At 40.5% G+C, this 27,851-nt stretch overlaps 2 protein-coding genes across 5 annotated transcripts in view; one reads left to right on the forward strand and one right to left on the reverse strand.

Moving 5' to 3' along the window:
• USP47 (ubiquitin specific peptidase 47) overlaps positions 1 to 2,061 on the forward strand; it is a 51,948-nt gene extending 49,887 nt beyond the window's left edge. For all 3 annotated transcript variants that reach the window (XM_042882054.1, XM_042882051.1, XM_042882052.1), the window contains one exon: positions 651 to 2,061. In XM_042882054.1, coding sequence (XP_042737988.1) covers positions 651 to 825 — 175 coding nt within the window. In that variant the 3' untranslated portion in view covers positions 826 to 2,061. The remainder of the gene's footprint in view (positions 1 to 650) is intronic.
• A 2,584-nt stretch (positions 2,062 to 4,645) lies between these two features.
• Positions 4,646 to 27,754, reverse strand: DKK3 (dickkopf WNT signaling pathway inhibitor 3). Of its 2 annotated transcripts, none has more exons than XM_042882055.1 (7): positions 27,563 to 27,754; positions 25,535 to 25,672; positions 24,991 to 25,074; positions 10,976 to 11,068; positions 8,884 to 9,028; positions 7,297 to 7,453; positions 4,646 to 5,179 (listed from the first exon to the last, which is right to left on the reverse strand). In XM_042882055.1, exons 1-7 carry the CDS (start codon positions 27,752 to 27,754, stop codon positions 4,933 to 4,935), a joined length of 1,056 nt encoding a protein of 351 aa, XP_042737989.1. In that variant the 3' UTR covers positions 4,646 to 4,932. The 2 variants fall into 2 exon arrangements, with proteins under 2 accessions (XP_042737989.1, XP_042737990.1); XM_042882056.1 differs by having other exon boundaries at positions 4,646 to 5,176; positions 27,563 to 27,666.
• Positions 27,755 to 27,851: the final 97 nt, after the last annotated feature.

A 27,851-nucleotide genomic window follows, 5' to 3' on the forward strand; every position in this document is an offset into this window, starting at 1 on the left:
GTACTTTATTACAGAATAGTAGTGCATAAAATCTGTGCTTAAGATTCGAGGGGTGATGCAATCAACAGAAGCTTAAACATTCTATTTGTTTTCTTAAAGGAAACATTCTTTCTTAATTCATCATTCATTTCCTTTCTTAAAGGAAATGCTTGTGTGAGAGGATTGAGAACATGGAACTGTAATATTTGGGCTTCTCAGCTTCATACAAACCTGACTACTAACTGTTTGGGTTTGCTTGTTTTAAGAAAATAAACGGTGTTCCCTTTTACTCAATTCTCTTTCTCAAGTCAGTGCTAAATACAAAATTGCTGTTCTTGAGTGTATCTGAATTTCCTCTAGCTGTTGGTGTTGTGATGGAGTCATAAGAACAGTCATAATTATTCACAGAGAATAAGTATAATCAGGTAGATGGAATATAGTCTTGGTTCTTGCTGTTTTCTGCTTGGTCTACTGTAGGAATACTGAATAAAAAGCAGGCTCGGATTAATATTAGTCACTGGAGAAGAGAAGCATTTGTGTAGAACGTTATGTTTAGTTCTCTTTTTGGTTTGGTTTTTTTACTAAGCTGCACCAGCAGGGGAGAACTAAAGAAATCTAATCGCTATTGTAGTTAATTGAACGTAGATTTTTAACATGTGTTTTCATTTTAGGGATAAAACCGAAGAATTAATGGAATTAACAGATGAACAGAGAAACGAACTGATGAAAAAAGAAAGCAGCAGGCTCCAGAAAACTGGACACCGGGTAACCTACTCTCCTCGTAAAGAGAAAGCACTAAAAATTTATCTGGATGGAGCACCAAATAAAGATTTGATTCAAGACTGATATTTGCTATAGCATTTTCCCTGGGGAATTTTTTTTGTTTAAAATAAAGAAGGTTCACTACTACTGTGTAGTGCCATTACGGCAGGACGCTCATTAGGTGTAAAGCGCTGACACCAGCACTGATTGGGCTGTGCTACCAATCAGCAGCACAGTGCCCTGTTGGGTCGCTGTTTGACTTGGAATCATATTGTGCACTATAGTCAAATGTACTGTAAAGCTAAAAGGGATGTGCAAATAAAAGATTAGAACTAAAAAATGGGTGGGGAGGGAAACGAGTGGAAATTTTTGAGGACAGTGTGCACATAGTAGCTAGTGAAACTAGCCTCAAACAGGATATCATAGCTTAATAATAAAAGCTGTGCAAAGGCCATGAAAGAATCCTTTTTTGTTCGTTTCACTGATACACACATTACCTCATCAGAGAGTCTGAAGCATATGTTAACACCTGGGTTCTAAAAAGCAGCGAAAAGGGGTTGAAGATGTGATGGAAGTGCTGCAGTTGTGAGGTCTGAGAATACTCTTCCACGATACAGGTGGTCTCAGAGGTTTGTCTGAAGCGGCCAGCAGGTGTTGGTTCTTTTTGCAGAAGCGCTGTTGTAAGGTAAACTGGTTTTTAGCAGGTTATGGAAGCTGGTGAGCAGCTCTATGATATTTCATCCAATGTGTAAATAAAATTTGCCCTGTCCATATAACAGAACTGCAGTTCAGCTGTTTTCCATGGTATTTCTTTTCGCATATCACCATCCATTGAGTTTGAAAATGTAGTTGCCTATTTAAATTTGTATTCATTTTGTTTGACAGTGCTGGGTACCTTAGGGTTGTATTTCTCCTTGTTAATTAAGCTTTCGTTCTGTTTTAGCTACTTTTTGTACATCTTGTTTTTGAGACTATTACAAGTTTGCTTCTTCTCCACCCATTGAAATTCATTTTATGTTTGCCTGGATTTGATTCCATAGCTATATGTAGTTAAGTACTGGGGCAACCTTTAACACCTCGGCATATAAACTTGGTAGTTCAGGTTGTGATGCAGAGATTGATGCAGTCAACATGATGTCCTTGCAAAGCCTAGGAACAGCCATTTTTTTTGCTTTGGTCCATAAAGATCAATAGAGAACAATTCTCCTTAGTTTTTGGAAAAGCACCTAATTTATAACAATCAAACGATTTTGGTAAACTTTTTCATGCCAGATGCTGTTTACAACAATGAACATGCCAATAAAACATTTGTTCATTCTGTTGTGTTTTATTCATTAAATGCTGTGGGTTTTGTTTGAAGAATGTCAGAATTACTTCATGGAAATGTGCTTTCCCAAGGCAATGTCAGAATTGTAAGCCTGTTTGTATATGTGTGTCTATTCACACACACTCCATACCCAGTATTATGAGAAGCATTTTGTAGCCTCTCTGCTGTTCCTCCAGGCTTATTTTCACACTGTGTTTTTAAGTTTCCTTGCTAGCATTGAATTCCTTCCCAGTAAAATTGTTAGGCTCCAAATATGGCTGGCAGCTACGTTTTGCTACAGAGAGAAAAAAGGAGTCTGAAGAACTGAATGTTCAGTTTTCTGATTGCTGAGGCACAGCAACATGAAGAGCCTGAGGAATCTAGCAGCTCGAGAGCCAGACACTGCATGGAGGAATCCCCTCATTCTTCCTTTTTTTTTTTGACCTGTACCACCTCATCTCTGATATAAATGAGTGGGAAGCAGAGGAAGCATAGAGTGGGCATCATCCGGTAGGTAGAGCAGCTTTGTTAAGCTTCCAACTATGTATGTTCAGACTGCCCCATGTATCCTGAGAGTTGCTGGAAGAGGAACAAGTATGGCTAAGAAAAGAATTCCAAACACTGCTTAGTCCTTAGCCACACTTGGGAAGCTTCAGCTGAACACATTCCTTTGAAGTTCATTGTAAACCTGTAAGTCTTATAAAAGTCTCGATGAGATGCCCCTCAGTCCTCCATAGTTTCCTGTTCAGTGGTGAACTTCCTTCTGTGTAAGCGTACTGGAATACATTCTGGATTGTCTGGGGAGACTTTTCAGCGTTTCCTTTACGTTCTGATCATTTTGAGTTTGACTGCATTTTAAAGAAACAAAAGGCCCTTGAGTTTCTAATTAAGTTAGTTATAGGGAGATTTGATTAATAGCAATGCGTATTATTAGGGACTGGGGCATTGGGAAACTTGAAGGGAGAATTACATCTTCCTTCTTAAGTAGGGTAATATTTAAGGGTAGTCTTTGCTCTCTTGAAGTGCTACTTTAGACCAGGGAAATTGCAGTGAAATTTCATTGTATGGATAAATTGTCTAAAGAACAGGAATTTCAAATTTTAGTTTTGGGGACAGAGAGGAAAGGTAAATGTGAACCGTGTCAGAGAGCATGTGTGTGTATGTGAGTTGGTGTGAGAGTTGGTGGTGGAAAAGATTCCATAAACCGAAAGGCTGTTCTGATTAAATATCCTTCTTGTTCCTAGTGAAAACAGTTCACGTGGATTCCAACACCCCAGGAATTTGTTGAAAGTCTTTTATAGAGCAGAAGCGGTGAGAGTCTTGAAGGCTAGTGTGCAATCAGCAACTGCTCGTTAATTCACTGGTACTTGCTGTTCAGATTCTCCATAAGCAGTAGGGGATGCTATTTGGGAAGAAGCTCTGAGAATACGTGGCTGGAGCTTTGTGACATCTTTCAGCATGTTCAGTGATGGATGGTGAAATCAATACTCCTAAAAGTCATTAACAGTGGAAGAACCGTTGTAGCAAACCATTGAGATGGCTGAGAGTCAGTGAAAGAAATCAGATTTTACTCTAGCTTGATACAGATTTCTTAAATCAACAGTGTTAAAATGGTAATGCTGATACTCATGTGTACCACAGATTAATACCTATGAAGTATATTAAAAGCAGTAACCACTTCTTGAAGAATCTTCTCTGGATATAGACAGTGAAGAGGGAGAAGCATGACTCAAAACACGAACAAGAAAGTTGTCTCACTGCTTGCTTGAAGTAAGGAGTTTGTGTTCGCTGCTTCTTTATCTCCCAAGGCTAAGTGATGGAGTAGAGTGTATAGAACCCTTAATTAATAGTGTATAGAACCTTAATTGGAATTACCCTAAGGGGTATGTTTATAAGGAATGCTGGCATATGTATTTAGGCACTGCATTTAGTTACAAGGCATAGCTTATTTGTAACTGCAGCTGTATTCCTATGTATGTCTGTGTATAACGTTTATTCAGCGTAGAAAAGAAAATCTGTATGCTTTGTATTTAGCTTGTTTGGCTCTTCTGCAATTATTAACGCTTCACTTTGACATTGAGAGACAAAGCCCTAAACTGCCAAGTTGAAAACTCCTGTCTAGAAGCCAGTTATGTGTATGTACAGATATGTAAACACCATTTGTTGTTTATGCAGAAAATCCTGTAGGCTACTTTCCTAATAGTAGGACCTCATGCAGTGGAAGAATCCAAGGCCTACTCCATGTGGAAGGGCAGAACTCAAGGGACACTGCAACTGTTGAACAGTGGTTCTTATAGTGAAGTTTGATGCTGAACATACAACTTGCATTACACACAAAAGAAAAAGGAAGGAGCTCTGAGTACGTTCATCAAGAAGGGTAAGCATCCCTTCTTTCCGTCCTTCCGGTGATGTGACACCCAAAATTGTACGTTGCAGCTTCACCTATCATATTTTATTTAAAAAGAAAAGAAAAACAATTGCTGAAATTGGAAACTGAGGCGGTATAAAGTGGTTCTTAGTCCAGAAAAATAACTCCAAGTGTGTGTACAAGAAATCCTTAGAAGTTGTTTCTGTAGTCGCTAATAACTTGAAAGTATGTATGCTTAATGTGTTTTTTAATGAGTACAAGTACTGATACGTTTATTTCTGATGTACAAGCAAAAGTATTAATCCGAGGAAACACTGATAGCTTTCTCATTTGTCTTTGATGGGAGGTTTGGTCCAAAGATTGAGTGAATTCAACATGAGTTTGAACATGCAGGTTGGGTGCACAGAAACGGATGCTCAATGAAGATGTTTATTGCACTTCTATCCAGCAGTATCTGTTAAAGCAAGACAGTAGACAAAAATTTCTAGAACTAACTAAACTGTCTGGTGTTTGAACTTCATATTTCATCTCCCAGAAATAGGTCATGAGGTGGGTCATGCTCAGGCTTCACTCCTGCTCGGTCCTCCAGACTTTCTAATTCTTTCTGCACTTCCTGAATGATGCTACTTTCTTCATAATCAGAAAGAATATCTCTGGGTATTAAACTAATAAATGGCATCTCATCCATATTTAAGTGATCTTCTTTTTCATTATTTCTGGTTTCATTGGAGGACAGTTCACACACAGATGTAGTACCGTGGCTGCTGGAAAAAGAAAGAAAGACATCTGGTCATATATTACATTCTCTCATGTTCTTTTTGCTAGTTCTTAATAAAATTCATAATATCCTGCCGCTGTAAAAATATACTGTAAAACATACTAGCTATATAGAATTGTCAGGTCCACCACAGATGACCTTGTAAACATCTGACTGTTGCATTCTTCACAGCTGGAAAGTTGAGAGTTCTCTACATACAGAGTGAGAGCCAAGTGATTAATAGCAAAGCATGTTTGATACTACGACACAAGGTGGCAGTGGACATCAGCGCAGTCTGGCCCCTCAGCAAGAATCAATCATGATTAGTCCTTTTTAATGTAATACTAAGGTAAGAAGATTGTCTGGCTTAAAAGAAATGCAGAAGGCTGTCTGTCACGAAACCGTGAAGCTGGGAGAACTCAGTATTATCTATTTGGATCTGAGTAGGCATATAGTGTATTTGCCTAAAAAGTGGCTCTGGTTGCCTGCAAATGATGTCCCACTTGTGACGCAGGGAACTTTTAAAAGGAGTAAGAATGGTTTAGACTTGTGGCAGAGGAATGGAATTCGATCATCATGGGTCTACTTTGCAGTGCATAGGACAGCATAGTCACACGTCCCTGTTACAGACTGCAAGGTGACTGCTGCGTGTGCCAGGCACCTCGCAACAGACACGTGCTTAAAGCTGCAGTCTCTCTTTCACTGGCATCAAGGGTAAATGGACTGAAGATGTTCTTTAAGCTTATTTTGTGTGCATTTTTAATTGTGTACTCTGCTTTTTAGGCGTTCTGAGACTTTCATTTCTGGGAAGACTATCTGTGTTCTCTAGGATATAATCTAGTATTTTCAATGTCTTTATCAGTTACTAATGATATTAGCCAAGAGTCATTGAAAGCAGAGGTGGGCTTTCTCTTAATAAAAAGTACATTCTCTGAATTCACCATTCAAGTTCACAGAATCAGCATTACGTTGCCATGAGTCACTGGCAGGTGGTATGCACTATATTTATGTACTTATGATAACCCTAAATTAATGTGGCTATAGCTGGATGGTTCTGTTTAATTCACCTCCTAATTGATTTGTGTTTTTCGGTATCCTTCTCCTTCCTAAATGTAGTATCTGCTGACATACCTTAACTGAGACTAATGGTACTTGCACGTTAACTGCAGTTCCTGTGCTGCAGGATGGATGGGATCAGTTCTGCTTGCTTCCTTACACCATGTATGTGAAACTTTACTATCCAGTTGTTTTCTGTGCATAAGAACTAGAGTTGTGCACCAAAGGAAGAAAATGTTAACCTATGTATAGCCTACATTTCTATCACAGCTTTGCTGTCTTGTTAAAAGCTAACGTAATGAAATTAGCAGCGTGGCAACAAACTTTATTCTTTCCCAGGTAACATGTTAAGTCTTCCGAAAGTTTTTAGTGCAAAACTTCAGTGGTCTCATTTTCTCCTTAATGAAATTGCTGGTAATGCAGATAACTCACCTTCTAAAGACTGATTAAAGCCGTGATATGTGAGAAGGTTTAGCTTCTAGCAGAAAAACATGGAGTCAGTCTATTTCGTATTCCATGAAACTCATGAAGATACTGAAGAGGTCTGCACAGTATGACGTTTTTCAAGTCTAAACTGCAAGTCTAACTGAATGTTAGCAAAGTCAGATTTTTTTGCTGTGCTAGAAATGACCTTCTGTGATGCTGATCCTTAGTACAAAACCATGCCTGTTTAATCCTACTGAATGTACTGAAATGTATGTATGTAATGTGAGCAAGTGAAACATCCAATAGAGGCCTGGACTAACAGAAGATTGTTGGACGAGGGCTGTACTTGCAGAATGAAATTGGAATGATACTTGATTAACTAAACATCTGTTAGTACTTTTTTAATTAAAATGCCATAGAAGCCTGATGCACAGACTTCATTCACTTGGGGAATTAGCCTTTGCCAAACTCAGGCACTTCTGCATAGGACAGAGCATAAAGTCTGAAACAGTTTCAAAACTAGTGATGAGAAAAGCCGTCAAAACATTCTGTAGTGTGATGAAAGGGTCAGCGAGTTCTGTCTGCATCAGAGGAACCCAACAAAATCTCAAGGACTTCCCTTGCTCACATGATGATCTTTACCTCTGAGGTTGGCAGATCAAGCCACTTGCACATGGGCATCGCTCTAGGACTCCGTCGGGTTCCAGTTCCCAGGTGATCAGGTTGAGAAGTCTGTTGGAAGGATCGTGGCAGGGTTCACCTTCTTCGGGTAATGGAGAGCACACAGGAAACAGCAGTTCTGCATGCCAGAGCAGATGAGTTTTATGAGAAGTTAACAACTGTCTGCTAAACTGAGATGAGCTGATCTTTAATATATGTGCAAGATACTTAAAAGAAAAAAAGAAAGTCTTGATGTCTTTTTAAGTCCCCTTACAGATTAGGGAGCTATAAATAAATGTTCATTTCACTAGGTGGTAGTAAGACATTCCAAGTTTATATACTTGTGGTATGGCAGAATAAAGTGTGGAGAGTTCAGAGTTATTCTGCAATGGTCATTGTATCCACGTGCATATGTATATGACTTACTGGCTTTTCATTTCAAAACTCATGCTACATGAAAAAAGCAACAGGCATTTATAGTGAATGGTCTGTCTTTCTCATTTTGGGGTCAGAGATTACAAGGACATCTTGATAAAGCTTGTCAAAACCTGTAACTTTCAGGAAGACAACTCATGAAGCTGAAACTGCTCTGAAACTTGCTGAAACCAAACTTAGTTAACATTAGAAGTTCACTATGTAATGCTCTAAATTAACATGGAAAAGTTGAACAGACACCTCTGGCTTTAGTTTTGGTGTTTCAAATGAGCTTTTTCCCTCTTTCCCCTGAAAAGCCCTAGTAGCCTGATCTACCAGCAGGCTGTGAGGAGGCAGGCATGCCAACTCTCAGGGAAGGTACAAAGTTATCTGCTGTTCTTAGCAGGAATTTAAAAAAAAAAACAAAAAACAAACAAAAAAAACCAACAATGAAGTATCTACCTGGAGTAAAAAGAGATTTGTAATTATATCCTGTTACTGGTAAGTTCAGGTGTCCTAGGTTAAAAGCTGTGAAGAACTGAAGAACCCGGTAGGCAGAGAACAGAAGCTAAGCCCTGACTAGGCAGGGTTCAGGACTGATGTCAGTCTGCTGTCTTGTTCTCTTTCCTTTCTCTTGTAAGCCAAGTTCTGTGTTCCTGTGTAGATGGACAACATAATCTGGAGCATCGTTCCATTTGTCTGTCTAGTCAGCACTGCACAGTGCTGTGCCAAGCTGACACGTGTGAAGTACAGCTGTAGTCTAACTTGATGGTCTGCTTCCTCTGATACGAAGAAAAAAACTACTTACAGTAATCTCATTTATCCCTTTCATAGATTTAAAATTCTGTTTTTTGCTATACTGAGTGAGAACTTGACACAGACCTCTGTGATTTCTAAACAACTGTCTTTCTTTCGTGACAGTATATTTTTGTGCTTCTCATGCTCTTCCCTTCTAATGTGCACTCGGCTTTTCTTTCACTATTGTGCACCTCTGTCGGGCTGATTCTTGCTCCAAACGCGACTAAAGCTTTTATAACAAAGTTAAGACAGTGCACGTCCCAGTCCAAACACGTTTAACCACTTCACCTGAGCAGAAGAGCAGAATTTTAATACTGCATTATGAAATGAATGGGATGAAAAGCAAAAATCATGTACCTTTCTGAAAAGCACAGCACGTTCCCGGGTTGCAGTCATGTTGGTTCTCACAAATGGTGCCATTTTCTCCTCTTGAAATGGCTTTCCTGCACTCACCCCACACACAAAGCTGGTCTCCACAGCATTCAACATCCCGTGAGCAATGCTTGCAGATGGAAAAAGCAGATGACAAAACTGTCACTGTAGCACTAATTGCCTGCATCAACAGCTAAGGGCAAATCTAGACCTTGCTTCTGAAGATGGCTGCATAGACTTCCTTTAAACATGTAGATGCAATATTCCTACTGTTTAAACAGAATTCTCCAGGCTCTCAACTCGAGCACATATAAAAGTATTTGCTAGTTAGGCACATCCCCATCAGAGCAATGGCACCCCTTCTATACCTTTATGCTTTCAATCCTATGAAATTTGATTTGGTTTTTAGCATAGTCATGAAAATTGGTCAGCAACCAGACATCCTGCAGTGTCCTGTACTTATAGACAGCCTTTGGCATCAAGAAAAATAATAAACGAAACATTGCCAGTGGAAAACACTGATTTTTTTTTTTCCACTATTAAATGCAGTCCACCGTTTACAATTTGTTCAGAAGGGTTGCTTTTAAAGAGCAATGGAAAAAAAAAAATCTTACCAAAATCTAATTTTTAGTTGTAAGAAGAACCAGATTCCATTTGTACCCAAGAATCTTATAAAAATATCTCTCTGGAGAAAAGGTTCTGTGAAAATTAGAAGTGCAAATCTCAAGGTGAACACAGCTTTGACTGACAGTCGTCCCAGTGCTTCAACTATACACACACAATAAATCAAGCCAATAAAAGCACTATGATATTTTGTTTCTTTTTTTAGGTTTTTGATAGTAATCTAAGATTCCCAGTAGGTCAGCATTTTCACAGCTTTTTTTCTGTCTGTGTAAAGCCCTGTCTGGGCAGCCATACAAAGTCAGAATTTCTCTGCCAGCGAGTCCCACGGGAGGTACTTAACCCAGGGCAAGAAGTAGGACTACACTGCTAATTATGTAGTATGTAATAGCATGTCTTATGTAAATGTGGGGGGTCCGGGTCAGGGAGCTGATAGAGCCACCTTCAGTCTGAGCTCACTTTGCAACAGGAGTGTAGCTAGGACCAAATTTCTGCTCTCTACTACAAACGGCCTACTGAGCAGTGCGTAGAAAAGTAGAGCTTTTAGTTTCAGTAACACCCAGCTGATTTTTAGTTACTCCGTGCTACCGTGAAAAATGATCACTGCAAGACGAGAAGAATAAGCTTTCTTAATGACAAGAGCTTGTAATTCAGGCCCTCAACTTGAGTAAGCATTGAATCCACTGAAGCCAGGGCAGCTTCTTGAAATGATCAGTCAGGTATTTCCAGAATTTCAGAAAAGGTTTTCATAATCCCATTGATCACATAATTTTACTGCAAGATTTGCTTGGCTGTAATTTAATGGCCTGCAAATGCTTTGAAGAACAATTTGTTTCATGAAAGGCCATCAGCGGAACATAGGTGAAAAGGGGCATTTAGGTAAAGCCCTTTTTCAGCAAACTACTTTTAAATTGGATTTTCACCACAGAAGAAGCCTGAATTTCTCAGGCGCTGCCACCTGCAGGAGGTAATTTAACAGCCATAGCTATTGCCAAGATCATTTCTCAACTGAAAAGACAGGGATTTACTGCTTCCTTAGGTTCAAGGATTCAAATAAGGTAAACGACGTAAGAAGATCATTTATGGGGACAGCAGCATTACAGCACTGCACAAATTGTCGGTGCAGGGAAGAGTTCAGACTGCTGCTCTGAGAATCAAAAGCTGGAGATGACCAACTGTCAGCTGAGCCTGAAGAAGAGGCACGCTCTTTGCCCATTCTTCTGGCTATCTACAGGGCATTCATTTATGCTGTCCTTAGGCAACCTAACAACATAAACTCGTCAGCAGGAGTAGAGTAGAGCTTCAAAAGCTTATTAGAACAAAAACCTTATAACTTAGTTGTGTTAACAGAAAGCTGTGCGTCTTGTTAAGCGACAGCTTTAATTTGTTGACATTAGTAATGCACGTAGTAAGCTTTTAAAGACTCCATAAAACCACAGATCACTTCAGCACTTACTGTATGCTGGGTTTTACAGGGCTGACACTTGTATTCAAAGGTGGAGAACTGGCAGTATTTTCCCGTTTCACAGTCTTCATCAATGATACACTCCTGAAGAAAAGGATAAAAATGTAGTTTACCACTATGACAGGAAACTACCTCTTCTTGAAATACCAGGCCTTGACTGATCCTATTTCTTATTTGGGAATCATGAAAAAAGCTGTCTGATTCTTCATATGACCCCAGTTCTGTAACAGGACAATGTGGCTGCAGGGCATTAAGTGACTACACTTGTATTTATACCAGTTTATACATTTACACCAGTAACCTGGAGAAAATTATGTCTGTCATTGTTCTGTTATTTAATGGGGAAAAGAAAAAGCAACAAGAATACACAACATGAAGACACTGAGACATTTGCAATAAAGCTGTTTTACTTAGAGTTTTATCACGATTCGTTACTTGCTGTCTTTTGAAATGAGACAAGAGCAAAGGGAAGAGGCTACACCCCAGCAGCAGTAGCCAAGAAGAGTATCTCAGAATCTCAGCAGCACGGCTCACTTCCCTCAGCAAGTAATGACAGCCCTAAGGTAGAAGGGAGGTGTGTGGTTTTCTCCTCATAACTGCTTTGATCCCATTTGCAGTGGGCAGGTACTTTCTTCTCAGACAAAAAAAAAAAAAGCAGCTTTGCAGAACATGAGCTTTCAGGCAAACAACAGCTTCTGTGCTGAAAAATGTAGTGCTTCTATGACATTAAACATTCCTAATGGTCACCTCTTGAAAATCAGGCAATTATGGAACATATTTGCATGGAACGTATGTTCACATGGAATGTGATTTCTCCAGGCTTGAAACAGGACAAGAATAAGGCATAGCCACTGTTTCTGCCTCAGTCCATCCTACTGCATCCACCTGTCTGTACCATCTTAAGGTGATGCTATCTTTTTGTTATTAGTCAATACTAAATAATAAATAAATAAATACTCTCCAAGTTCTCTGCAGAAAGTGCTTGACAGCCTACTGGTAGACTTCTCAAGTACAGTTACATTTGAGTTGCATGCTTCTAGTTAAGAAGCAGTCATTTCAGCTGTTTTAAGAGGTTAGTGTGACTGGATTTAGGCTGCTATAAATCAGCATAATGCTTTTGCAGCTTCATTATTCCAGCACAGTAATGGCACGTTCTGCTTGTTTGCTTTTGTGCTGCTCCAGAATCAGATGGGTCCAAATCCTGACGTTATACACTATCTTTAAATGGTCGTGGTTCCAAGTTAGCAGTTAGCCACTTCTTCTCCTCAGCTTCCATATTCTTCCTGGCCAATTTTCTATCTGTAGCTTTGTCAGCTTCTTTCATGAATCCCCTTGTATAAGCCAGACTCAGAATAAACTATACGATTTCATTCCCGTTACCTCCGCTTTCAGGCAGACAGCCAGGTCTGTGTAGTCAGTTTTTCCAAATGTCCCTTTCCACAGAGGAGAAATATTGCCATAATTATTTTTGAGCTTATGGAATAACCCTCTCTCTACCTCTACAGCCAGCTAACAGCTAAGTTGCAATTCTCCAGTTGCTGCTTTCTCTTGAACTACTGAATCCCTTTTCAAAGGCCTTTTCCCCCTTATCGAATCATATCCCACCAGTTTAGACCCCTGATTTCATGAGCTTTTCAGCTGGGGAAAAAAAAACCCTTCAGAGTTTCCTTTCCTGGCGTGTAAAAAGCTTGTTTCCATAGACTCTTAAAGCTGTGAAAAATTGTGCCACGCTACAAACCGGCTTCTTTCACTCAGATTTTATAATCCAAAGTCAGTGTAAAACATTCAGTAATCCTTGCACATTGATCTGCATGTGTAACTGTTTATCTTTTTTTTTTCATTCTTTCTAACCAGGCTGCAGGTCTTTTCTAATCAGGCTACCTTGAGACTCAACAATTGCTAAATAAGAAGCAAAACTGAGCATCATCATCAGCTGCGATGGTCTCTGAACATTTCCATGTCTTTCTGGAATCCTGCAAAGTGAGGTATTTTCCAAAACACTGTTTTTGCAGAGGTGTATGGGAACTGCTGAATCATGGCCTGAACCTCTGACTGATCACCTGAGGTGAGCACTGAGTCAGCCCTGGGAGCACAGGTGAAGGCAATTCACCTGAATTCACTGGAAGGAGTGGAGCCTGGCTGCACCTCTCCTAGACCCACTTAAGGGCTGATTGGCACTGAGGAATGGTCTCTTCTGGAGGCTGTTCCTTGTGGAGTTTCTTGTGAGCCTAGAACACCGGCGAGTGCTTTTCATTTATCTCTGATTATCTTTTCCAACGTGATAATCTTGTCAGCCTATCTTCTCTGTACACTTATTGATCTTACAAGAGGTGTTGAAACTGAGGAAAGTGGCTTGTGATATGCAACAGAGCACACGAGATGAGCAGGCATCTTAAAGACAGAATTAGCTGCACTTCTAGTGATGTATACCTGTCTGAAGTCCCTGAAGATGTTATCCCAGTTCATTTAACCTAGCAGCCAAGGAACACGATCTTTGAGTAGTACTAAATAATAATACAGAATGAAAGCAGAACTGCCTGCTCATTAATGAGTAACTAGTATATACACACAGGTTGATGCCAGGATGGAGAAGAATGTGATACTGTACCCTATAGCGAATGTTCAGCAACACCTGAAAGCAAGTTGGGGGTTAGAGGGTTAGAATCTGTTCCAAAACCCACGGGGGAAAGAAAAAGGAAGGGGAAAAAAAAACAAACGATGAAATGCTGAAATTCATGGAAAAGGTTCCTTGTGTTTGAGTTAAACTCTTGAAACGACAGCTGCTAAAACAAAACTCAGTTTTCTTGTCCTTGGCAAATTATGCCAAAGCTGTCACTTTCTTTCTTAAGAAATGAATAGTCTCCACGTTTGAGATTTTCAAAAGTGATTGATGGTGCTGGTAGTGAAGCATGGCTGTAATTCAACTGCCAGAAATCTGAAACACTCGCCTGAGTGTGAGAAGTGGTGTAACTGGCTTCGACAAGGGCATTTTCCTTCCTGTTGAATGTTTCCATGTGCACGGAAAGGCAGAGAAGAAAAAAGTTTTCAGTCTGATCATTGATCTTTACACCTCACCACTAATGTGCCTTGGACCTAGAAGGCAATACAGGCTGTTCAGGCAGACTTGTCTTTGGCGGAGTGCAGCCAACTGTAGTTTGAATCATGTTATCCTCTGCCCATGTAACGCTCTAAGGATAAAGAGGGAGAAGTAAAGGATGTCCCTTTTGAAATTACGAAAGCAGATCTACTAATCTACTTGCAGAAGCTCTCCTTTATTTGCAGTGTTTATCTGGTTTCTGCTGCTTGCTATGGAAACCTCAGCAATCCCATCTGCTGTGATATATTATGCACTGAAATCATTTCACTTTGCTCTTTTTTTTCCTTCATTCCTAATTAACTACATATTTCTTTAACACCTCAAGCGTAGACTATAAAATTCTGATTTTACATGACAATTCTGACTCTGACTTTAAAAATAACCACTGATTTTAAATGAAGAAGTTACATTTGGCTGGTCTGTTCCCTCTCGCCACTCATCCTCCCTTCCACATTCTACCAAAAAGTCCCTCTTCAAAGATAATTTCATACGAAATTTTCTCTTCTCTCTTCCTGTCTTCAGCCTGTATTTGTCTGGGACAGGCGAACTACCACCGGAAGTTAAGCTATGCTTTCCTTCTAGGCTCTCAACACTTTAGCTTAGTACCCAAAGCAGAGGAAGAAGCTGTCAGTGACTATATTCATGCTTTCAATGGTGACTAATACATTTTACAGACCTGGCGACAGAGGTTCAGGGGGAGCGTATGGAACAGAAAATGTTCCTGTGGGTGAGATGCAACAGTAGTGGAGGAACTCAGTAGCCGTTTTATGACATGGTGCACCGACTGCTTGCTCTGACATGAGAACATCAGTGGGATTCAAACAGGAAAAAAAAGCATTTTCCTCCCTTTGTGAGCCATATGGCCTACTTTGCTGGCTTTCTTTGATCCAGTTGTGTTTTGTGATTACAAACCTTTTGAGACTAAGAAAAAGAAGCAGGCTTTTTTTTTTTTCTTTGCCTTGGCACTGTCAGTACAGCTGTAAGCCAAATCAGTCCATTTTGCCAAAGATTTCATTCCTAAACCACGATGGCTTTCAAATTCACAAGCCATAAACCGACAAATATCGCCGATACCACAAAGGTAATAAAGTTTTCTCAGGAGTTACACAACAAAGGAAGCAAAGCTAAAAAGAGAGTTGGTTCAGCAAATATAGAAAGATGTTTTGGTACGGCCTGGAGGATGCGTTACGGCACCTCTTACATTCTACGACGACAACCACGCTCCAAAATCTTCTCTAAACAAAAAGCCCTTTTACTAGTTTCTTAAAAGCCCCTAATATAAATAAACTTCCTCTCCAACATAAAACTCTTTGTTATCATCCAAAAATGGTAGCTAAAGCTTCCTCCCAGCTAGTCCCAGGGCTCACTGGATCGTATCTGTGAGATGACGTAATTTTAACCATATCTGAAGTGCTCCAACAAAAGCACTTGCTCATGTTGAAACTGGCACTTCTTAGCAGTTAGCACTTCTAAAAGTTAGTGGTTACTTTTGTGATTGCATATCCCCTTCTAGTTCTTCACTTCTCCAGGCCACTTCATGTTGGGCTGCTCTCTGTTACTCCAACAGATGGCCAAAGCTGCTGACTGCTAAGGAAAAAGACATAAAAAGCTATTTTATATCCTACATGTATTACATGTATTTAAAAAAATGTCAGAAATACACATAATGGAATATTGTCTTATGGAAACTGCACCAGAATTGCAGTAGTGTTCCAGTTCTAATCTCTTAGTTGTCTAGACAGAGCACATAATGCATTCATACTGAGATACAAATTAATTTGCCTTTAAATATCTCAGAATCTCTGTAATACTTTCCAGCAGAGCAAACATCTTGCTGCTGTCCTGCCAAGTACACAGTGCTCATAAAAACAAGGACTACTGTTAAAAAAAGACGTACTGAAAAGATCAGACATGAGTTGCAAATTATGGTATTAATCACATGCCAGAGCTATGTGGGAAAGATGTCTATTTATGTGGCTCTTCAAGAGGAATGTGGCTTCTGAGATCAAAAGTAATAAATAAAATAGAATCCGTTCCCTCAATTTTGCCTTGAACTTCTCAATACAACTGATCTCACCCCTTTCCTTCTTTTAAGAAAACAACATTTTAATAAGCTAACATCTCTGGCTCTCTATATGATAGTATATCGACGACGTGAAGTACGTGTACATGACAGAAGTGGACACTACACAAAGGCATCTAAGTTTGATCTAAGGTTCCAAAAGCAACCAACACAGCTACATTAGCCATTTCTGTCAAAAAGCCCAGGGCATTAATTGGGGAGGTTGCAGTCAATGAGCTACCTGTCACCAAAACTAATGTAAGAAGTTCACAGCTTTCTGTTCATCTACTTGCAGCACGGATACAGCCGTCCTGTCATGGATATCAGACCCTTCTGCTCTTCATATTTCGGGTCAGAAATAAAATAAAATCACAGTATCCACAGCTTCAATGAGCGTAGACTATAGAGAAAAAAAAAGAAACTACGCACAAAAGCGAAAAATAAAAAATTCCTGACCAATGCTTTGGGATACTGAGAGAAGACGTGATCTGTCAGATCATGCTTTGTTCATTCACAGTGAAAACCATGTAATAATTTAATGGCAAGTCCCTGTGCAGAAGTATTCACTTTATTTTCCTCTCTCTCTATGTTCTTCTAAGTAAGCAATATAATAATCTGATCCTGGCAAGACTAAATATAGTCTCTGTAAATGCTCCTGAGTAGAAAACAAGGTAATGTAACTTATTTCAATTTATTTTGCAGTGTTATCAGGGGAGGCATATCAGGAGAACTATTCAAATTTGCCAGGAAGAAAAAAATAGAAATAATAATCTGGCAGTGAACTAACTTAGCCTGAAAATTCAGATGTAGCCGCCTAAGAAAGGAACAGAAGTCTGCGTGTGCCTTCTATGTATGTAGCCTTCTATACGTCTTGGGCTACAAATTGCAGTCGTTGTCTGCAATAGCAGAGCTCTCTTCTCAGCCCTAGAGCGGGCAGGATGGGTTGTAGCACGACATTTCTGTTCTTTCTGTGTGTACCATCAGCAAGGCAAGATGGTAGAAATTCCAACAAAATCTTCCCTCAGGCCTTCCTGCAATTCAGTGCCATGCCACCCGCTTCGTTACTCTTTTTTTTCTTTGTAAATATACAAGGGCTCAGTAATCAGACAAGAGAAGGAATGTTCTGAAGTTAGAGAATTTGAGACCCAAAACCAATGGAGCGGTGTGCTCCATGTTTAATTTTCATGTGAGGAAAACTTTTTCACGTAGTTTGAGATCATCAAATGAGGTTGAAATATTGATCTGTATATATAAAAGAAATTCTCTTAATGATTTTGCAATAAACAGTCTCAACTGAAAAATGACCCTACTTCTGGTTCTATTAATGGAAGAACAACAATTCTTTGGCTTTTGATAACCAAAAGATGCATCTAAATCCTTGTGGTCCGTCGGATTTTGGTTTTTGTTCTAAATATCTTGAGACATAGTAACAGTTACAGAAGCACTGTAAAACTACAAAGTTCTATGTGCTACAAAGTTCTATGGTGACATTATGCCTATGTATCTAGTTAACCATATAAAAATACAGCCCTCATTAAATGGTGCATTCTGAAACTGAATTTCTATGTAGGCGTCTCCTCTCTGCAATTGGCAGCTACAGAGTTTCCATGATTCACTACCAAGCTATGTAAATTTTGAATATTTATAAAAACAATCCAGAGTAGCCGTACACAGCAAGGACGTGAAACATCTGTGCAAAATGAGAAACACTACGAAAGGATATCTGAACTCACTAGCACCTTGCTGATCTAAATAGCTCAGTTAAGCATAGAACACTGGGAATAAGATGTATTACCAATCTGTAGCCAATCCATTACAGAACTTGTTTCAAAGCCTGAATCTTACATGCCTTGCTCTTATGTGATACACATTCTCAGTAGCTTACAGTTTCAATAAATTTACTTGCTATGTTTAAGGCATCAGCCTTAAGATAATACTAGAACAGAAATGCATGGATAAGAATTCACCTACAATGGCTTTTGCCTATAACAGAATTGACTGCGTGGATAACTACTGTTACCATAGAGAAAAGGGAATAATGTATTTTCTATGAGCTGTAGATACAAGAACTTCTATGAGCTGTAGATACAGCAATAGAGACTTTATAGTGAACGTAGAAAAGCATTGGAGTGAATTGTCTCCAGTGCTGAAGGATTTTGAGAAGAAATGAGATGAATGTCTGCCTAAGGATGGAGTTCCCTTGCTGAGGTTGAATTCAGGAAGCTCACTAAGATTCTCCACTGCCTGACACTGAGATGTGAGTCTATCAACATGCTGTAAGATGCCTCTTCCTGCCCCTAGGATGAGGGGGCTTCTAAGGGAACAATTTTCAGGGATTCTTCACGTGATGTAAATTCACAGAACAGGGCAAGCGAATCTGAAACTCCCATTCCAAAAATCTTTCCACCAATAATGATATATCACAATATGTCACTTTTTGGGAGGTGTGCTCTCGTTATAAAGTTTAGAATTTGGACAGGTAGAAAAAAATGGAGGGGGATTTTCCCTATAAGCCACCATGATGTGATAACTCCTGAGTTCACTGCTATGGTTTTCCTCAGCACTACCGAAGTGTTGTAGTCCCTCGTGAGGCCAGGCAGATGCTCACTCTGTATAGAAGGCCAAGCAATCACGGATCACATTCATTATTTCTCCTCCTACTCACATTTAGGTAAGCCAAGGTAATTCTAGTGATTTTGATGAATCTGTTGTCCAGGGAAAGGTTAGAAAAAGCTTAAGCTTATTGTAATTATATGTAATTAAGTGTTACTGAGCCAACATCCTAGCCTCCTTACATATGACAGTTCAGCCTGTATTTCCTAAAACCTTTGCCACATTCTAACAGCTAAAACTTACTGTTTAATTAGATAACATGGCTTCAGCTAAAACTGCTAGAGCCAGAGAGCTAAATAAACTGTGTAAAACAAAACCACTGGAAAAAAAAAATATGTGGACATGTGTCTGCCCAGAAGAAATACTTCTGATGAACTTCCACTGCTGTATAATGACTGTTGATACCATAATCTCTTAACAGCTGTCAACAGCCTATGTAAAAGTCTTACTTTTCTGGCTGTTTCCTGACACAAATGAGCATTTAATTTCTCTTAAGTTGAATAGGTACAGCTAACAGAACTAGAAAGAATATTCCCGATGATTTGTTTTCATATCTCCCTACAACTTATACTTTATCTGTAGGACACTTTGACAACCTTCGTTCCCTAAACTCAACGACTAAGTGAGAACACTGCTAAAACCAAGGAAAAGGTAAACAACTGTTCTTCTGATTTACACTGCTCCCTCACCATCGCTTGTGTGCAGAAGATTTCTACCAACCCATACTCAAACAAGGAAATAGATAACCAAACCTGATGGCATAACTGCCCCAGATGGAAAGTCTCAGACAAGGCAGATTTCCACAACTAACAAGAAGGCTGGAAGTTTTAGGAATGGTGTATGACTGTCAGGTGAACACTGATGAAGCAGTGGATGGGCACTGACTCTTCAGAGGAAGTCTGTTCTGTAGCTTTCTAGGGGTAAACTCATTGATTTACTGTTGTGTTTTTACTGACACCATGACTCAGAACAGTGAATCAATGTTAGGTTCTGTGTGTTACAGGAATTGGGTGGGTGGTGGTTTGGTTTTTGTTGTTTTCTGTTTGCTTGTTTCCTTTTGTAAGGAGAAATTTATTCCAAGAAAAATCTTTCTCCCTTCACTATTTAGCTACTCAAAGGGTAGGAGTTAGACAGGAAAAAAAATGGTGAAGCAGCTCCTCTTCAGCTTGAACCACAGGAAAAAATGAAAGAAATTCCAGTCACTCTTTTTATTTTTCTACTAGGAAAGTAAATTCACTGAAGTTATCTGAATTATTCCAGACTTCCACTGACACAAATGAAAGCAGCATTTGGTGCCTTTATTTAGAGTAACCCATTTGCTGTTATATCAGTCTGTAAATCGGAGCCACACTCTAAGGCCAAAAAAAACAAAAAGTGATAATGATCTTTGTCCTCCTCTGACTTTTTGTTGTTGTGTTTTCACCTAAAACACCTGGTTTGCCCAATCTCTCAGCAAAAAGCACCTTGCTTCTCTTCACTCTGATAAGGTCTAGCAGCTGTTGACGCTTGTTTGTTCAAGTTCACCAAGCATGATATCTGAATCCATGAAATTCTTTTCTTCGCTTTTCTTCACATCATGGCCATTGTAGCCTTATAGTATTACAAAATCATTTTATGTTTGTACACAACGTCCATTCCTGATAATCTGTGGACCCATAGCCTTCTACACAGGGTTGGACTAACATCAGTAAATAAAGATGTGGAATCAGCCTCTGACACCTCAGCTGATCACAGAATTTCCCCACCATTCTTCCTTGGAGAAGTTTCTTCTTGCATGAACAGAAGTAACACACATTTTTCGAACTCATATGACAGCTCTTTCCATGCACTGAGGCTAATATTCAGATTTTTTGGCTATAGTTCAGTGAACATCAGATAAACTTCTGGTCTTAAAGGCACACCCTGGCTGACACTAAGGCCATCCTATCATTCCTGTGCTGAACTAAACTCCTTAATACCTCTCGCATGAGTAAGATGCATTTTGTGCTTATGATATGAGATACAAACACTGAGGGGTACGTGCACATTCCATAACAGCTTTCAGTGAAAGTAGGCTATATCCCTTGTTCTACAAAGAATATATACATCATGAAGGTGCATAAGAGCAATTCAAAATGCTAATTGTGCATTTTTTCCATCTTAGGCTGCTACATCCTCTCTCCTTTTGGATTCATCTATCACACCCCCTTCTACTCTAACAAACGCAAGCTACTTGTCCTCACAAGCTATGTCTGCACTTTCCCATCAGCTTCATATTCTAGAAAGAGGAGAGAAAAAAAGGGGCTTTCAGCAGAATGTTCAATATCTGAAACCTGTCTGGCTGATGAGCCCCAGCTCCCTAAGAAAAGCTGGGAGATGGTTTTGCTCATTTTAAAGCAGTATACTGGTATCCCTATCCAGGCCCTTCATGATCACTATCAGAATCCTCTTGTACTAACTGGGATCGGAAAGCCCAACACGAGCTTCAATTTGGCTGGCTGCTTCAGGTCTTTGCCAGTCAAATATCTGAAGACCATGGGTAGATTGCTGCCACCAGACAGGTTAACAACCTGTCTATAGTTCCCCCTTTTAAACAACTGCTATCCGTGCATTTTTTGCCAAGCAGAGCAGGCTGGCTGATATAACAGAAAAGTAAACTAAAAGTGCAAATGAATGGAATGAGTAAGTACAAAAACTACTAGGTTTAGATATTATGGGATTTTTGGCTAGAATTAGACCAGGATTTTAACACAAGAATGCACTTAGTTTGTCTGTTGACAGGTTAAGGTTGTCAACTGCAAGTCACTATGACTACAAGTTCTGCGAAAAATTATAACAACAAAAAAATAATAATGAATCAATCCAAACACAGGACAGGGAACCCCAAACAAGCATCTTCCTTGAGATACTAACATGCCAGAGGGGGCAGACATCAACAGCAAGGTTCTGCATATTCAAATTTCTGCCACCAGCCCCTCCCCTGCAGTGCTGCTGATGAACAAATGGCAATTTCCATTCTATAAATGCTTCCTTCTCAATTTTCAAAGCTCCTTTTCATTTCAGCACTGGTAGAAACTCCTCTCTTTGGAGCAGTATAAATTCCAGAGTGCAAGCTTAGGGAAATCATATATGAGTTGCTCAAAAAGAAATCAAGCAGTTCTGTATAATCACAGGGAATTGACAGCTTGGTTATGTGCTACAGCTTGGCCACTTAAAGCAGATTTTGCTCTAGAAAGTTCTACCTTGCAAGCTGATAGGGGAACTAGAACCCCAGAAATTAAATATTAATTATTTTCTATTTCTTACTATCAGAGTAAAGACAAACATCTTACTTAAAGGCTTACAAATCCCTTAAATGGTCACTATCACGGGGATGCTATCTGTTCTATCTCTACAACTAAACCTGTAGGACTCTGAAGTTTTTGTTCTTCAATTACTTCCTTAAATTCATTTATCAGAGTCAAGCCATATTTAGTCAGTAAAAACAACAAACACAATTACTTCCAGAATGCATCAAATCAGCTTGTAAAAGCAGTTCCATAGTAGTACTGTCCTCACTGTCAGAGCCACAGTGTTCCAGACAGCAGAAATAATAGCTTAGTATCATAGGGCTTCTCTCCTAAGGATCTGTGTTTGAAATGACTGATCAGCTGCTGTGTTTGCAGAAGGCAGTGCCAAGTACACCTGTGCATATAGGCAGACACCCATCTGTCCACAGAGAGAGCAAGAAAGCAAACACCTTACACGGAACCACACTGGAATCACCTCCCTTTACTCTCCCACAAAAAAAAAAAAAAAAAAAAAAAAAAAAAAAAAGAAATACAACACAGAAGATGACCTTTACCTTCTAACCAATTAGAAGGTGCAGCTGTGTGCTATTGTGCCAAAGCCCATTGATAAGTGCATGATACTCCTCCAGTTCCCTGGTATACACTGCCTTCATATTAGCATATTTAAAAACCTGTTTTTACTTAGGAACAAAGGATTTGAGTTAGAAGAGAGTTTTTATAAAGTACTACTCAGAATGCAACTGAGAAGAAAAGCAACTAATCTTTGTGCAGCAAGTCTTACCAGTACAAATTTCATTTCCTTTTATTTTTCATTTTTCATGCTTCATTTTCATTGGCTAGGCTAATGTATTATAATTGAAATAGAAGTAATCAACAAACCAGAAAATATTTCGATTTTCACCTCCCAATAAAGAGCACTGTTACTTTATGTTCTGTACTCAGTATTTACTGAGTTTTCTCCTGGAGCTCCTACATTAATTTGGATGATAGCCTATGTTCCCTATGATTCTATGAAGTAAATTATAGAATATTTCAACCTTAACCTCAAAATCAAGTGAATGCAAAACCCTGAACAGACATAAAAACACGCTACCTATGCCTGCTGGATTGAAGCCTGACATCTGTGCTGGTAACTGTCAGGCCTCACTGACATCTGAGAAAGTGAATGTTGGTCTGGGAATGTAAGTGGCGCCTCCAAATAACGCAGCGCCTCTCAAGAGCTGGGTCTTGGTGCCAGAAATGGCAAGCAGCCTTGTTCTCCTGGAGGCTTAAAATACTGATAGTCTTTCTAACCACCAAAATACTATCAACCAGCCACCCAGTAACAAAGAACACAGTCTAAAGAGAATACCTTTATGATGCAAAGTCAGAAAGAAATACTGTCTGAGGGAGGAAAGGGAGTAGGAGAGGGGGAAAGATTACGCCTAATGTTATTCTAGTGGCGTATCCCCATTATATGCAGGCATATATATATGTATTTGTTTCATAGATATGTATGCTTGTACCTGTTTGCAGAGAGATATAGGGTAGTACGGGCACTGTGATTTGAAAAGTAGGCCCAATTTATTTTCTGTGAAGCTGCTTTTCCAGTGCTGGATCTGACTCGTCTGTATGTGGAATTATCACTCCAACACATATGGTTCCTAAGACACCTATTTCCTTACCTGTCAGACTGTTGCTTCAGGATTCAAAACCCCAGAGAATAAATATGAACTAAGTAAGTATTATCAATTACTGTTATAACTGTGTACAGTGCACACTGTAGAGCAGATTGTTTGCTGAGGTGTTTGATGAATTCTTACCACCCAATTCTGTACCCAAAGAGCAAGAGCGGTGTAAATCATTAACTTCTACATGACAAGCCTACACAGCACACCTACAAAGCAGGTCTGGCTTTTAGCATTCAGTTTCTCTACAAGCATAAAAGTTGAGTTTGTGTGATAGCACGTGCCTATCTCTTTTATTTGGCAGAGTAGAAATAAAAACAAAAGTGCTGTTCTAAACAGTCACCAATCCAAAAGGTACCTGAATGGCTTCAGAACAGAGGTCTGGTTCCCAGTGGCTGCCTCCTCTAGGCCTCTGCTATCAACATTTCCATCCTCAGAACAAAATGTCAGTATCCACCCTTTTTCAAATGACTGTTAATACTTAGAGCTACAATTAATTACACAAACCACTTGTTATTTTCTTTTCATCCAGAAATGTGGAAAAATTGAGTTTATTTTCATACAAAAATGTGGAATCACCTGATGCGTTCACTTCTCCACTTCAGGAAGGTCCTGAGCTTGTGTTTAGGGCAAGAACTTCTTATTAGATTTCTGTTGTTAAGCAAATGTACCTGCAATTGCAAGACTTGGGCAAAGAATATTTTCTACCTTTTAATTTTCTTTGCAAACCTTTAAAAAATCATGTTTCCTGGGGTAAAGGGAGTTGTCCTCTGCTCTCCCCCTCCCCAGAATGACATTTCACAAAGAGCTCTTACCACAAGGCTAGGCTGAAAAGCAAACAGAAGCACATTTTTTCCGCTGACTCCTCAAGACAGAAAATGTTTATTTTCTAAGTGTTACAGTCTGTTGAGGAATTTCTCCATGAAACCAAAAGCATGGACAGGGCATTCGTGTAGCACTGTTATACCAAGGGTTTATGCACAGTCACTGTAAAGGGCTGTGTAACTATCTTCACTATTTGAGTACAGTGCTTACATTTGATGGACAAATTCAATATTCCCATTAAGCACCTCAGCCACAAAGTTGAATCTCTCCTTATATTTTATAATACAACATTCTTATATTAAACTAATCAAAAACAAATTACAATAAAATCCATTCTGACTGCTTACACCTAGTAGTTTTCTGTGTTTAAACCATCTGGAAATACGGATATGTCAAGTCACAAACTATCACATTCTTCAGAATTATGAACTGAAAGTTCATAGCTTTCAAGAGGAAAATATGTATTCACTTACATGATTCCGTTTGTTTTCTCCATCCTTTATAGACGTAATAATTGTCTCAGAAAAAATTGTTGATCCAGTTCTGTTATCTGTAACCTGAGAAGACACACACAAAAAATCAAGAAATTAAATTGCATTTATTAGTTATGGTCCTTTGTTACTCTGACTGCTGTATTCCCCTATAATTAAAACTTGCCTTCTTTTTCCCTATTCTTCAGGCACTCAGATAAAAACCTTAATTAGTTGAGGAGAAAGAAGTAGATGACCAAGCTCTCTCCTTGACTATTTTAAATGTCGCCATAACGAAGACGAATGAGATAATCATTCTGTTATATGTGATTTCCCTACCTGTCTTATCTTCAAAATAATTATTTCACATTAAACTTCATGACATATACGTCTAAAGTAATCAGTAAAGCAAATAAGTAAGACCACAAAATAGTCATCACCAGTAAAGTTTGTGCTTCAAATTTCTTCCCAAAACATGCAAAATTATTAACACTTTTGAAGAAAAGATCATGAGGACGAACACCTTCATTTATATGTTTTCACATACCTTATCAATTTCTTGATGAGTCTGAACAGTTTTGTTACCAATTCTGGTTTCTGTGTTGGATTCATTATGGTAGGTGGGAGGTAAGTTTTCAAAGTTTACTTCTGACAGTTTTTTTGCCCCTTCTTCTTCAGCTTCCATCTGACAAATGGAACGAAATGAAAATTAGCAGCAATCATGCAAAAGGGAACACGTAACATTCCTTTTCCAGCCCTCAGTAATGCCCTGCTTAATTGTGTGATGCTGTTACTATAGATCCCGCTGTATGGGAGTGCTTACTCAGCTGTTTCAGACAGCAAACACAGCAGTTCTTTTCATGGGACTACAGAAACACTGGGGAGCTAAACCCCTGAGCTCTGGACATTTATGGTACAGCTGAAGTCAAATTCCTGTGAGGATAAGGTGTATTGAGACTAGTGATGATTTGGTATCTGCACAGGCTTTCTGTTTTTCCCACAAAAAACATTGAACACTTCAGTCCTTCCCACCTGACAAAGAGAAAATATTCTGGCAGGACAGAGCCATGGTCAAAGCCCCTTGAAGTCAACAGGAGTCCAATAGGTCAGAGTACGCACAGCCAGGATTTCATTCTTTCTTTCAGTTCCCATTGTTTTTGACAGATGAAGACTTACCACAGAAGAGATGGGAGAATACTCTCTGAATCAGAAAACAGAGTAATCACAGCAAAAGGGCAGCCTTGTAAACACTATAGACCTGGAGCAAGTTTATTTTCTTTCATTATTTGCAATTTCTGTAACTAATTAAGAAAAACTTCTGCTAAACACTGCAACAGGCTGCCCAGAGAGGTGGTGGAGTCACTGTCTCTGGAGATGCTCAAGATCTGTGTGGATGTGTCACTGCGGGACATGGTTCACTGGGCAATGTTGGTGGTGGTAGGTGGGCTGGATGATCTTAGAGCTCTCTTCCAACCTTAATGATTCCATGATAAATTCAGCCAGGGTGAACAACAGAATTTTTTCCAAGACAAAATGTCTCTTTTTGGCGCTACTTTTAAAGACGGTTGCAAACCTCCCTAAGAGCAAAGCATTGGCTCGGGAATTGAGGCAACTTTCCCATAAGGAAGACACAGATATCTGCTCTCACAAAACTCAGAGAGCCCATCTTTGTGTTGCGTGCAGACCAGTCCTCAATCCAGAATATAAGCATGGTCAAATCGGCAGAAATTTTTGCTATGTCTTTATTTATAACTAAGCATAATTTTCGCATTCCAAAGCATGCTTTTTTAAAAAGTTCTGTCTCAATGTGTTTACAGGCTCCATGAGACGGATGACTGGAACCCAGCAACCACCCAGATAACAGTAGCGGGTCAGAAATGATCTAATTACAGTAAACAAAGGCCCGTGTCCCTGGTGGACCGCGACTAAAAGGATTTTTGGACTCTGCAACTTTTCTAAGTGAAAGAGAGCGCCTGGAAGGAAAGATCTTAACGCGACGGGGAAAAAAGCCCAGCAGCGAGAGGAATGCGGGAGTGAATGCCGTGACTGCGATGCGAGGCAGCGGCTGCGGTCAGCCGTTCGTGGGGGTCTTGTGCGGCTCCGGACAAGTTATTTGCGACAGAGACAAGGAACTACGTTAAAAACAAGGCGCTTCTCCGCATACTTCTTCGGGTTGCCGTACATCTTGTCGGGGATCACCTCGCCCGCCTGAGCTCCCGCACAACACCAACGCTTCTCCGCGCCCGTTCCCTCACCACGCTCCGTGCCTCTCGGTGCCGGGCCCGCTCAGACACCTGCCCGCAGAGTTCCCTCCCGCCGCGGCACGGGGGTTCTCTCAGCGCCAGCCTCGGCGCGCACCGCCAACGCAGCGCAGAGCGCGGGCAAGGGCCGAGGAGCGGCGTAAGGAAGCTCGGAAGCGACTCAAAGCGGTGCCTGAGGCGCAGGGGCGCCTCGCCCGCGGCCGCGAGCCCCGTGGGGGCACGCGCTGAGCCGCGAGGAGGCGCGCGGCCCTTGGCCCGGAGGCGGCGGGGGGCGCCGAGAGGGACCTCCGCCCGCCCCGCCGCGCCTCGCTCACCTCCTGCACGGCGTTGCGCAGCTTGTGCTGCGTGTCCTCCATCAGCGCCTCCACCTCCCGCAGCATCTCGCCCAGGCTGGCCGCCCGCCGCCGCCCGCCGCTCCCCGCCGCGGCGCGGCACAGAGCCGCCAGCACGGCCAACAGCAGCAGCCATCGCCGCCGCCGCGGCCCCGCTCCCGCTCCCCGCCGCATCCCCGACGCTCCTCGCCACCGCCGCTCGCCGCTGCGGGCTGCCGGCGCGGAGGCGGGGCGGCGGGCGGCTCCTCGGCGCCGGGCCGGCCTCGCAGCC

The sequence above is a fragment of the Lagopus leucura genome, unplaced genomic scaffold (assembly GCF_019238085.1).
Source record: "Lagopus leucura isolate 7727_CA_CO unplaced genomic scaffold, USGS_WTPT01 Super-Scaffold_100033, whole genome shotgun sequence".
Taxonomy (NCBI): Eukaryota; Metazoa; Chordata; class Aves; order Galliformes; family Phasianidae; genus Lagopus; species Lagopus leucura.

Excerpts from the sequence above, each read along its gene's own strand:
- DKK3 (XM_042882055.1), bottom strand. The coding sequence starts at position 27,754 with ATGCGGCGGGGAGCGGGAGCGGGGCCGCGGCGGCGGCGATGGCTGCTG. Across the intron at positions 25,075-25,534 it reads CTCATCAAGAAATTGATAAG|GTTACAGATAACAGAACTGG; the intron begins GTATGTGAAAAC and ends GTGTCTTCTCAG. Across the intron at positions 7,454-8,883 it reads GTGCTGTGCTTTTCAGAAAG|AACTGCTGTTTCCTGTGTGC; the intron begins GTACATGATTTT and ends TCTGGCATGCAG.